The 12,873-nt window shown below is 40.3% G+C and overlaps 1 protein-coding gene across 1 annotated transcript in view; it reads right to left on the reverse strand.

Annotated features, from left to right (window-relative positions):
* LOC102004318 (vomeronasal type-2 receptor 116-like) overlaps positions 1-4,076 on the reverse strand; it is a 40,250-nt gene extending 36,174 nt beyond the window's left edge. Inside the window, 1 exon segment of the mRNA XM_013507576.1 lies at positions 3,976-4,076. Coding sequence (XP_013363030.1) covers positions 3,976-4,058 — 83 coding nt within the window. The 5' untranslated portion in view covers positions 4,059-4,076.
* Positions 4,077-12,873: the final 8,797 nt, after the last annotated feature.

Consider the following 12,873-nt stretch of genomic DNA (forward strand, 5'->3'; position numbering starts at 1 on the left):
TATAAGAATTATGATGATATATTTCTACGCTTGGAAATATTTAGTATACTTTGTTATGCATAAAAAATTCCAGCACAAAAGAGAAAGAAAAATCTCTTTTAAAATATGTTTCCATTTTACATAACAATGTGAAGAGTATGGTGAGGGTTGTGGGGTTACTTCTGTGCCTTCAGGAATGTTTGTCTTCTCCTGTCCCATCCCCCATTAAAAAACTGTAAGTTGGGAGTCAGGGAGGGAACTTCATACTTTGCACCACAAGCAAAGACTAAATCTAAAATATATAGCTTAAAACTATAAAAAAAATTAGAAGAAAATATAGGAAGAATTTCTTTTTGTTTTGGCAGAGATAAAGTGACACTAGAAGTATAAGCCATAATAAATTGCATTGAACTTGATCAAAAGTGACAAACTTGCTTTGAGAAAAAAAATTAAGAAAATGGAAGGCTAAATCACAGCATGGGAGAAAACATTGTAAAGCAGGTACGCATGTGAGCTTTTACTCAGAATACATAAAATACTCCCTAAGCTTAATAATAAGACAACAAAAATTTATTTGCTTCTTTGTTTTTTGTCTTTTTTGGAGACAGGGTCTCGCTATGCAGTTCAGGCAGGTCTTGAGCTTGCAACAATCCTCCTGCCTCAGCCTCCTGAGTGCTGGGATTACAGGTGTGCGCCACCATGCCCGGTTGACAGCAAAAATTTTAAAAGACAAAAATATTCAATAAACACTTCATCAAAATGATATATGCACAACAAAGCTTCACACTGAGGAGTGTTGAATGTCATTAGTCATTGAAAAATGAAAACTACACTTTAATGACTAAAATTAAAATGGAACGCTTCATCCACTGCTGTCGGCGTGTAGAGGAACTAAAATTCTCATACACTGCTGATGGGAAAGTTAAATCATACAACCCACTTAGACAAGTTTAGAAATTTCTATTAATATCAACTGCATGGCTCAGCCTCTTCATGTTCTAGTTGCCTATTCAAGAGAAAGAAAAATAAATATCCACGTAAAGATTTGTGCAACGGTGTTTATAGCAGCTTTATTTCTAAAACCAAACTCTGGCAAATAACCCAAATGTTTAGCAACAGGTAAATTAGATACAGAAATACAGTCAGTGGCATTAAAGCCACTTTTAATTGTGAAGCGAAAGGAGACACTATTTGGGGTGATGGCTCGTTATTTTGATTGTGGTGATAGCGTTAAAGGTGTATTCAGATATGAAAACCTCAATACCTACACTTTAAACATGTCTAACTTATTCTATGCCACTTTTTATCCAAGTAAAACTGTTCTTATAAAGCAAAAAATAGTTTTTAACTTCTTCTAATACAGTACTTTTTTTGTTTTTTCCGGTACCAGGGATTGAACTCATGACCTTGCACTTGCGGGCAGGTGCTGTGCCGCTGAGCTAAATCCCCAGCCCCTCTAATACAGTATTTCATGAGTAGGAATTACTTATTTTCTGAGTTATTATGATACAGGATTTTATGTCTATGGTTGTTATTATTGAAGTTAATTTTCACTCCGCTTTAACTATATATCAACAGCTATTTAATGTTTTAATTACATGCCTTGCTTATCATTAAACTTTTGTTTTACAATTCTTTCAGTTCTTAGGCGTCATTCTTGTTTGCTGTTGTCTTCCTGGTCTGTAACTTTGAAGATGTATGGGCAATTAATTTTCTAAGACATTCTGACATTTCTTTTTTTTTTTTTTTTGGTTTTTCTCCGGTGCCAGGAACTGAACTCACGACCTTGCGCTTGCCAGGCAAGCACTTTGCTGCTGAACTAAATCCCCAGCCCCAACATTCTGACATTTCTTTGTTGGGTGAATCTTGCTTGAATAAAAAGTTGGGGACGCACAAAAAAATTGGAAAGTATATTCTGCAAATACGTTGTATAGGCACAGTTATTCACATTAAATACTAATACATATTTCTTGCCCTAAATTTTTTATTTCTATTCCTGTTTTAAAAGAAATTAACCCATTTTAATAGTATATTGTGCCTTCAGAAGAAACCAGACAAAACATGAAATATATGTGTGATTTTTCAGGCATAAGCAGGGTTTCAAGAGCACAGTTCCGGACAGCGACACCTGCGGAGGCACATTGCTCTCTGAGCTCTTTAGCGTGGAGAGCTAAGGTAAAGAGGAATCACAGGGAGACTTACCTGCCTCCTATGAAGTGAAGGAAGTAGATAGATCGCCCTGGATGGCTGGGAGTTTGAGACTATCGTATGCTCTTCCCTAAGATTTGCCCTCTGAGAAAATCTGACTATGCCCTCAACTGAATGAGGCCTAAAATATGCGTTTATACAGCATTTGGTGTTGTCTTTATATTATCCACTTTAGAACAAGTTTGCTAAGATATCCTTACCATCTGATGTCATTTGGTGTGTGGACAGTTTCCCATACTCTACTCTCTTTCCCATACCCTACTCTACTTTCCCATACTCCCATACTCTCCCATTAGCCCTGTTTATGCCATACTCCCTGAACTCCCTTTCACCAGAACAGATATGTCAGCTTGGGCAGAATCCACCTGAACCCTATGTTCACTTTCAGTACTTTTCTGTCCATTGATTCCTCTCTGCCAGATCCTTGACGATAGATTCACAGTAGCCCACGTTGTGTTCAGGGTTGTGTCTCTTCTCCCTCTTTCAGTGCAAATTCTCATTGCGTGTGTCTATATATCTGTGGCAATGTCTCCATGTAACAAAATATTCCTTATTATCTTTATCAAATACCATGCATATAGTTTAATGTATCTAATTAAGACAGATTCAGACTGAGGTTCTCCGAAAAACATATCCAGATCCTGGAGGCCTGAGCGTAGTTAAGAGAACCATCAGTATCAATTATTAGAACCAATGTATCTATGTAAAAATGTTAACAACAATGTGAAAATACACTCTGGAAAGTCATAGAAAGAACAAAAGCAGGTAGACACCATGAAAACATCAGCGAATAAGATACTTATGCAAAGTATAAGATGTGAACATAAGAGAAACGTATAGTTGAATTTTACAGCATGGGAGGGGTCTGAGTTTCCAAGGGTGCTCTGACTGTCCCCAGATACGAAAGCTACCACGGGCGCACCTGTCACACTAGCATCTGCTAAGGGAGGGATGTCACACTCACTGCTTCCAGGAACATCTCCTCTCACAGGAGCACAAAGAGGCTCCCACACTTCCCTGAAATACCACCTTAGTTACTTATTTATCTGATCTAGTTCTGCACAGATGACACTGATGAAATTCAAAGCCCGATGTGTCCAAGTGAATCAGAATTAAACCTGAGACTATAAAATTCTCACAGATGATATACCTCATCCTCCTCACAGAGCTTGCAGGTACAGATACACTTGATCTTAGCCAAAAGGCCAAGAAGCGACAAGCTTGCAGGTACAAGACACATGGCATACTCCTACTCCTTACATGGGATAAATACACAATTTATTTGAGAGATTAACTAGATGTCTACTGTAAGAAATCTATCAATGCAAGTGAACATAAATTTTGTGGCCTGTATGTAGATGCATTTATTATATACTGCATGTGTTGCACTGTATGTGTTTGAAGAACCATTATCAGACTTTGTTAGGAGGAAATTTTGCTTTTGCCTCTGGGTGCAAAACTTATGCCAACAGTTTGCTTGTGTTTTTAGGAAGCGTCACTTGATGCTGTGCAGTGACTCTAGAGGATGCAGGAGGTGAACAGTGGCATAAGAGAGAGAACTTCTAATTCTGAAGCAGGAAGCTGAAAGGAAGGAAAACAGAACCATCTCTTTCCCTCTGAATAAAGAAATATCAGAACAAAACCACGTTTCACTAAGGACAGTTACTGGGGAAAGGAGAAGGGAAGGAGAACAGACATAGAGAGATTGAGTAAGCATTTAGAGATAACCTGGGAATCACCCATACTGACAGCCAAGCAGAAAACCAATCAATACATAAATGCACTTACTGCACGCGAATAAAATTCTTGCCAGGGTCATTGCTTCCGCTTTGTATGACCAAAGTATAAAGCGGGAATAAAGCACCAATCATCACATCTGCATCCTTGCTGACACTCTGTTTCATTCGGAAAACACAGTCAGAATCATCAGTGGTGCAAGCAAAGAGGGGAAGATGGAGGAGCAGGAAGATAATGCAAAGGAGCATCATAGATCTCTCGGCGAAGTCCTAAGTATGTAAAAAGTTGGAATCTGAAGTGTCGGGCAGGTGTGTACCTATATCACGTACTTGTACCTCTGTGTGAATGCAATTTTATTGTGGACTGGAGTGACTGATCTACTTCTTCCCAACTTCTTTCGCTCCTGTGGAGGAACCTGGTGTACTTCGCCCTGAAGCTCTGCATCTGAGCTCCTGCATCAAGGTGAAAAACACAAGTTGCAAAATATGTTTGGAGACCATCCTCTCCAGCCCCAGGGGCCATGATTTCATCCTAGTCCGTGGGTAGCAAGACCCCTGGGATTCATTCCCTTTGCTCAGATTTGGTTCCAGCCCTGTGTCAATTCATTTTCATCAGAGCTTTGGGATGATGCAAATGGACTGCATCTAAGGACTCCATGTTAGGTGTAAGAAGAAGGGTAGGAAACGTCCCACTGACACTGCTCAGCCGGAACCACTGGGGAACCATGTTCCCCAAAGAAGATACGGAGAGAAAGTCTCACATACATAGGGTTCAAAGCAGCCACTGAATATTTCTTCTAAGGACCATGGAGGTTTTCACACCAATCGTATATGTAGAAGTCCCCACAAAGTATGTGTTTCCGTTGCCTGGAGGAATAAATAATCACGCTGAATTTAGACATTGCAAATCAGCAACTCAGTGTTAAAAATGAAGTGAAATTTCATATTTACTTTCTGAAATTTCCTCTTCTTTCCTACTACTATCTTCATGCACTGAATTTATAGATCTATTGCTATGATCAGTCTCTACCACCTTGCAATCAGGATCACTCATTTACATTTTTTTTACTACACGGGACCATGCCAAAAGTTCCTCTATAAGATAATTTGTGAAAATCCACTTTTATTTCTGACCACTCAAAATATTGAGGATAAATGTAGTTTGGGACAGACTTCTATGGCCATGGAGCACAGGGTAGATTCAAAGTACTATTATTACTGTGTGTGGTAGTGTACTGGTGCATACATGTTAATAAGCATTTGCCAAAATCTACACAATGTACAACAGAAAGTGTGAATCGTAATAGAAATTATGGGCTTTACTTAAAATGACAAATCAGTATTGGTTCATCAACTGTGCCATGAACTAATGCAACATAGTTATAGATGAAACACTGTGGTTGGTTCATGGCATACCGTGCACGGTACCTATCTACACTTTCTGATCTATTTTTCAATAAACTTTTGACTGTCTGAGAACATCGTCTACTAGTATTTTTTAATATACATTCTAACTAGGCACATACTGGTCACATGTCAGTAACTGAGCATTTGAAATTTAGCTATAAAAAGGAAAGGACAATTATGAGTATAAATGTATTTCAAATATCTTCTATGAAACATAAATGATTGACATTCAAAATATAATTTCATATTATCTACATGTTATACACTAAAATTATGGATCTCTTAGTTTAATCAAAATACGTAATAAAGTCTAGGTTCTTACATGGGTAGCGACTTAAGCATTGTACTGTGCTTTCAATACACACATGGAAGATTATCACTGAGCAGGAAGTTCTACTGAAGTGAACATCACATCAAGGTGTAGTGTGTGCCACTTTCAGATCCACCTATTCTAACTCAGAGTAGACTAGTGCTATTCATTAAAGGTGTCTCCACAAAGGATACGTGAAGCCCTAATGCCTGTACCTGTGAATGTGGCCTCATTTTGAAATAGGATATTTGCAAATGTCATCACATTAAATGGGGTCATTCATATGAGCCTTAATGCAGTATGATTCGGGTCCTACGGAGTGAAGTGGAAGGCATAAATGGCAGAAATAAGGTGACATAGCTGTAGTGCAAGGGTTGCTAAGATTGAGTGCTGTCACCAGATGCTAAGAAGACACAAGGGAAGATTCTACCCAGAGGCCCATAGGGTGCGTGACCCCAGTGAAAGCTTATTTTGAACTCTTATATTCAATAACCAAGAGAATAAATTTGTTTTGTTATAAGCCATGCATTTTTGGTTTCCAGTGATAGGATCCCTGGACAAGAATCCAGGTGTGGATAGCTGGGAAATTACAACACAGCAGCAAAAAGCAAACAGAAGTAGATGATAGGGGGTTCATTGTCTACCTTCATGGTAAGAGAGACTTCCAGAAAGCTAGAGCCAGATGTTGCTGATGTTCTAGACTTCTCTATGGCCTCAGGAGATGAAAGGTCCTGTTTGACCTTCAAAGGCATGTTTGAGGGCACAGATAAAATATAATGAGGAACTGACTTGGGGGGATGTACACTTTGATCTAAATGTGTTAAATTACAGCATAAGGAGTTCTCAAAATCTGATGAGGACTCGAGCCCATATTGTGCTTCCCCACATATATCTCTTTTTTCTTTCATATTTTTTAAGAAGAGTGAGACCTTGTAAAACTCATAATGAACCCAACAGTCCTTCTTGGTAAGTGAGTTTTTCTCTTCTCAATTCCGAGTTTGATTTCTAAAGCTCTTCTTTATTTCACATTAAAATGGGGAGTTTGGGGAAGGTAAAATCTGTTATAAACTGTGGGGTAGTTGAGAAACAGCCTTTAAGTGACTGCGGCAAATTAAAAATGCTGGTGCACAGGAGGAAAATGTTTAATAATGAGCAATTTCCGGCAATCGAGATTTGAGAGATGAACTTACTGTGAGCTAATCAGACCCGAAGAAAGTAATATCACAATGCAGTGGCACTAAGTATACTTACTCACTTATAAAAGGGAAGGAAAGAATACTGCACATCAGAAGTATGTAACATTGAAAAGATTACTAACTGAAAAAAATATATATACTGAATTCATCCAAAAATGCTAAGACTGAGAATAGGCCTTGCGGGGTGGAGATATAGCTCAGCGGCACAGCGCCTGCCTGGTGAGCGCAAGGTCGTGAGTTCAATTCCCAGTACCAAAAGAAATAAAATAAATTTTAAAAAAGAGAATAGGCCTTGCAGTTATAAGACCGTCAAGTCAGAAAGCTGCCAAGACAGAGTGGTTAGTTAGGAAGGGGTAGATGTGACAAAGGGTAGAGCAGGCAGAGCAGTTATATGAGGAGGTTCTAAACCCCAAAATGAGTTTGAAAATGAAGAGTAGGGTGAACGAAAGAAAATAAGAATACAATATACAGGAGGGGCATCTAGAAAGAAGCCCTTTGCTTCAGACTGAAAATGTGTCTCCTACCTAATGACTGCTGTATAAGAGTAAATTATAAAAAATTAAGTAAATGACTATAGCTTGAGACCATAACTTTAAGTGAAATGAATCACAGGACACAAGTTTAAATATCACGTTGTTTCTCTTGAGTGAGAAAAGCAAAGGATAAATAAGGAGCGAAATGGAACGCAGCCGTAGGGAAGAAGGAAGAAAATGTTCAAATGGGAAGGGGAGAAGGGAGGGGGAAGGGGAGGGGGAGGGGGAGGGGGAAGGAAGAAAGGAAATAGGGATGTAAAAATTAAAAAGAATGGAAGGAAAACAATAGGAACAGAGTTTTGTAAGTGGAGAGGGGAAGAAGGATTGAAAAGAAGGGAGGGGAATGGGCAAAAAGAATCAAGATATACAGGTCGGGCATGGTGGCGCACACCTGTAATCCCAGCACTTGGGAGGATGAGTCAGGAGGATTGTTGCAAGTTCAAGACCAGCCTGGGCTACAAAGTGAGCTCAAGGCCAGCCTGAACTGCACAGTGAGACCCTGTCTCAAAAAGACTGAAAAAGAAAAAAAGAATCAAGATATATTATGTGCCATGCCCATAGGGAACACTGCTTTCCTTTCCTGGTAGGGAAAGGATGGGGAGCCATACATTACTCTAGCATGGTGACTGCCCGAGGGTTTCTCTGCTCATCGTCCCTGTCCTCATGGTCTGAGTCTCTTTGAGCACAGAACCCTCTACAGTCTCCTTCTCTGTCCTTTCCATAGATCCGGCCAGATCTGTATTCATGCACCACACAGTGATCCCAAAACCACATGCCAGAGACCTGGCTGCTAACGCTCCCTGTCTTCATGGTACCAGGTCCCAGCCTCATGGCTTCCCTCTGCAGCGCATGCCTGGTCCCATTCTCCGTTCCCCCAGCCCAGGCTTCTGTGCGACTTCTCCCAGTCCAGGCCTCCAGCTGCCCTTTCCAGCCAGGCTGAGCAGTCCCTCAGTTGCTACCCGCAAGATCAGCCCTGGGAAACAATGCTACTTTTGGAGTCTCACAGTCTTTGCAGTCCCTGCCCCTGGGCAGAGCACCCAGAATCCTCTGGGATGAAACAAAAGGCCAGGCAAATGTCTGTTCTCTACTGAGGTGAGTCCCCTCCATCTCTCATATGTGCTAGACCTGGTTTCCATGAAATCTCTTACCCCAGGGACGAGACTTCAGATCTAGTCAGAAAGGATCCCTTCGGACATCGTGTACCCAAATCATCAGGACCCTGAGTCATTTCCTTACAGTCCCCAAGGCCTGTGGTCAAGTTCAAAGTTTTCTTCATGCGGGTCCACATAACAAAGAATAAGAAAAATTGTAAGAAAAAATAGTCACTTCCTTGCTGTTACGCTTTCACAGCACCTTACTTGCCGCCCAGTATAAAATGAAATTCTTTACACTCAGAACTGAGTATGAGTGCGTGACGACCCTGCACTTGGAAGGGGCTTGTGGCCTCTCTGTGAGAAGGAAGTCACAAAAACATTCATTGTTGTTACTGTTTCATAATAATTTCATTTTTACATGGTGGACGATGCTTTTGTTTACCCTTTATTGGACCTAGGCTTCTGCTCTTCTCTGAGTTCAGCTAACCCGTTCACACTAGCTTACAGCAAGCACGTCGTTAGAAAGATGACAGAATGTGGGGGAAAGATGAGAGAAAGTTGCTTGGATTAGTTTATAATCCATAAAGAGATGCCTTTGAATCACGTAAAATGTGACTTTATAATTCTTACATTTAAAACCACCTAAATACCATTATGCCACACACCAGTGTAGTCCTGAGTTTTTGCTTTTATCACACTGCTCCTGATCTTGGTTAGAAAAATAATATTACATAAGAAATCATGAGAATTAAATATTCCCCTCCGATGCTATTGACCTTATGTTCACACACTTCACTATAGAACTTCAATATTTATCTTTCTGAAAATGAAAAATACACATCTAGTGAACTTTATACCATGTAATACTTGGAGTATTTTTAGCCATGAACCCATTTAAACCCCCACAAAATGCTTAGAGGCTGCCTAAAGTAATCACAGAGAAAGTAATTTGCATGGATTGGATATCGGGCAGAAAGTTTAAATGTGATTCAACTCCAGTTTTTTTTTTTAATTTACACTTGAAGTTTTTTCAAAATGTAAATAATTCGAGTTACTAAAATAAAGTTGAGGAACTTATATTCTTTCACAGAGAAAAAGAGAGAGAGAGAGGCAGGAAAGAAAGAAGGAGAAGGAGGGAAGAGACGGAGAAGACAATGACAACAGCAAGGATGAGGAAGACAAAGAAGGTGAGGTGATACTGCAAGGCAGAGAGTCAACAGCACCGTACGCAAGGAATGGATTCTGCATGAGAGAAAACACCTAGAATTCTAAGACAGGTATGGGTAGAGTGCAGAGCATACTCCAGATCAGAGATACCAGAAAGGAAAGTAGAAGCGCCCCATTAAACATGACCTGTCAGAAATTACTGAACACACAGAACAGTATTAAGAACCACACATCAAGTAATAAAAGTTCAGAAGAGCAAAGGTGAGCTTGGGTCAAGAGTTTCATGTGAAAAAGGAAAAGAAAACATAGGAACAAGAAGGCAAGACAGAACACGATTTACAGGCTTCATCCTGGCTTGGCAGTTGAGTGAGCCATATGCCAAGCAGAGAAGACCAGAAAATGAAAGCGTTTTCTCTAAAATCAGGAGCAAAATAAGAATGTCCACTCTCAGCTCTCCTGTTAAATATGCAGTGGGTCCTTGGTGCATGAACTCAATTTGTCCCATGACTCTGGAAAAGATGGCCAGGACTGTGTTGGTCACCTGATGTAGAGTTTGCAAACAAGAACAAAATTTTGCCGAGCACTTTTGTGAGCCAAACTGTTCACAAACAAAAGCATTCACCAACCAAGGTACCGCTGTGGTTCTCAAAACTTTAGCCAGAGCAATCATGCAAAGAAAAGAAATAAACAGGATTGAATAGGAAAGGAAAAAGTCAGACTATTCTTATTTATGTACGATGTGGTCCCTTACACACAAGACCCAAAAATCTCCATCTGAAGACTCTCAGAACTAATAAACAAATTTAGCAAAGTTGTGGAATACAAAATAAACACAAAAATAGCATTTCTAGCCAGGCGTGGTGGCGCACGCCTGTAATCCCAGCACTCGGGAGGCTGAAGCAGGAGGACTGTTTGAGTTCGAGGCCAGCCTGGGCTACAAAGTGAGCTCAACCTCAACCTGAACTGCAGAGTGAAGCCCTGTCTCAAAAAGACCAAAAAACAACAACAAAAAAAAAAAAAATAGCATTTCTATACTCCAACAAAGAACCCACTTAAGAAGCAATTCAAAAAAATCAAATACATAGGAATTAATATGACAAATAAAGTGAAAGATCTTTATAACTTAAACCATAGTACTCTGGGAAAGAGATTGAAGAGAAAATTAGAAAATGGAAATACATCCTTTGTTCTTTGACAAAAACAACAAATATTGCCAAAATGACCATATCATAAAGTGATATGTAGATGTAATGCAATTTCAATCAAAATGCTGTCTGTATTTTTCACAAAACTAGAAAAAACAGTTCTAAAATTTATATGGAACCAGAAGAGACCCAGAGAAGCTAAAGAAATCCTGAGCAACAAGAGCAAAGCAGGAGACATCACAATCTCACACTTCAGCTTATACCACAAAGCTACAGTAACTACAAACACAAAACATACATATTGACCACAGCAAAAGAATAGAGGAAGCAAGCCAGTTGTGGTAATAAATGCCTGTAATCCCACCACTACAGAGGCTGAGGCAGGAGGGTATCTGTGAGTTTAAGGTATGTGTACACCTTGGGCTACATAGTGAGTTCAAGGCCTGCCTGAACTACATAGCATGACTCTGCGTAAAGAAAAAACAAAAAACCAGAATAGTGGATGCAGAAACAATGCCAAGCACCTTCAGCAATCTAATTGTTGACAAATGTTCCAATAACATATGCTGGAGAAAAGATAGTCTCTTTAACAAGTGGTGCTGGGAATACCGATTATCTGCGTGCAAAAGGATGAATCTAGGTCCACGTGGTGAATGAACTGATGGTCAACTTGTAACACATAGCGGAACTGAATCAGCGTGGTGCTAGGTGTGGAAGGCCCACCTGACAATTGCTGGCAATAGCATAAGAGGAGAACTGGAGGGGAAGATGGTGCGCTGCTGATTCTCCTGGAGAAGCTTGTCACGTTGATTTTCCTAATATGAACTCAGCTGTTCTCATCATCGGAGGAGCTTGGGTCCTTGTTGCTGGGAGGGCTGAGGTTCTTTTCAAGGGGACTCTGGTCCTTACCTTGAGCATCCCTTCCTGGCTCCAGTGCAGATCCCTCAGCCTGCTGGCACAGATCCTTCATCCCGCGGGCACAGACTTTCTAGTTTCCACCACTGGCCTTTGGGCCTTCCCGGCGCAGATCCTTGATACAGATTTGCATGACACAGAGTCATGGCCTCTAGGCCTCCAGCTGGACTCGTGGAGGACTTTGCTGTGGGATCCAGGCCCTCAGCTGGATTCTTTGTGGGCATATCTCTTGCACTCATCTGCATTTTCCTTTTGGTGTGAATATTATAAAGTAATCCTATAAATTATGTGTCCAGTATTAAATTTACTCCCTTGCAAACCCTGACTACAACAATCCATGTTTCTCATTCTGTTCTAAACTCACATCAGAGTGGATCAAAGACAAATTAACACAGAAACACTGACTCTATTAGAAAGAAAATGATAAAGCTCTTGAAGACATCGGCATAGGCAAGGATTTTCTGAACTGAACTCCAATTCCATAAGAAATACTAGAAAGAATAAACAAATGGAATTATATAGAATTTTAAACCATCCTTTAACTTTGGGTGTCCAGTATTTTGTGTCAGCAATGAGAAAAGTAACTAAGAAACCTGGTAAAGGAAAAGATTCAGCTAACCCCTGAGAGAAGAGCAGACTAATTAAACAAAGTGACAGTGTATAGCCTCACAAGTTTTATGGCTTCCACTAACATCTGACATATTGGTAACAACCACCGTGTACTTTTTATTAACTGGTGTATATCTTCAATATATAAGAATTATATTCATCTCGGAGAAATGGTACATATATAAATCACATCTTGACCTTTTTAATATCTCCTTTCCCTCCCAATGCTCCTCTCTTTCCTTTTTTTTGAGACAGGGTCTTGCTATGCAGTTCAGGCTGGCCTTGAGCTCACTTTGTAGCCCAGGCTGGTCTGGAACTCAATGATCCTCCTGCCTCAGCCTCCCGGGTGCTGGGATTATAGGTGTGCACCACCACACCTGGCCCAATGCTCCCCACTTGCCCATACTCATACGGCTGCCATATTGTCCTGCTCTCCATACGTTGAGAAGTTAAGAGCTGACTCTGAAGCTGGAGCATAGGGATCTTCCTCAGCTGCCACTGTGTGACTCTGGAAGAGCTCCTCATGCCCATCAAGTAAGTTATCAGTTTTCTCTTCTGTAACATACAGGTAATA

The sequence above is a fragment of the Chinchilla lanigera genome, unplaced genomic scaffold, assembly GCF_000276665.1.
Source record: "Chinchilla lanigera isolate Chin_1 unplaced genomic scaffold, ChiLan1.0 scaffold00131, whole genome shotgun sequence".
In the NCBI taxonomy this organism is placed as follows: Eukaryota; Metazoa; Chordata; class Mammalia; order Rodentia; family Chinchillidae; genus Chinchilla; species Chinchilla lanigera.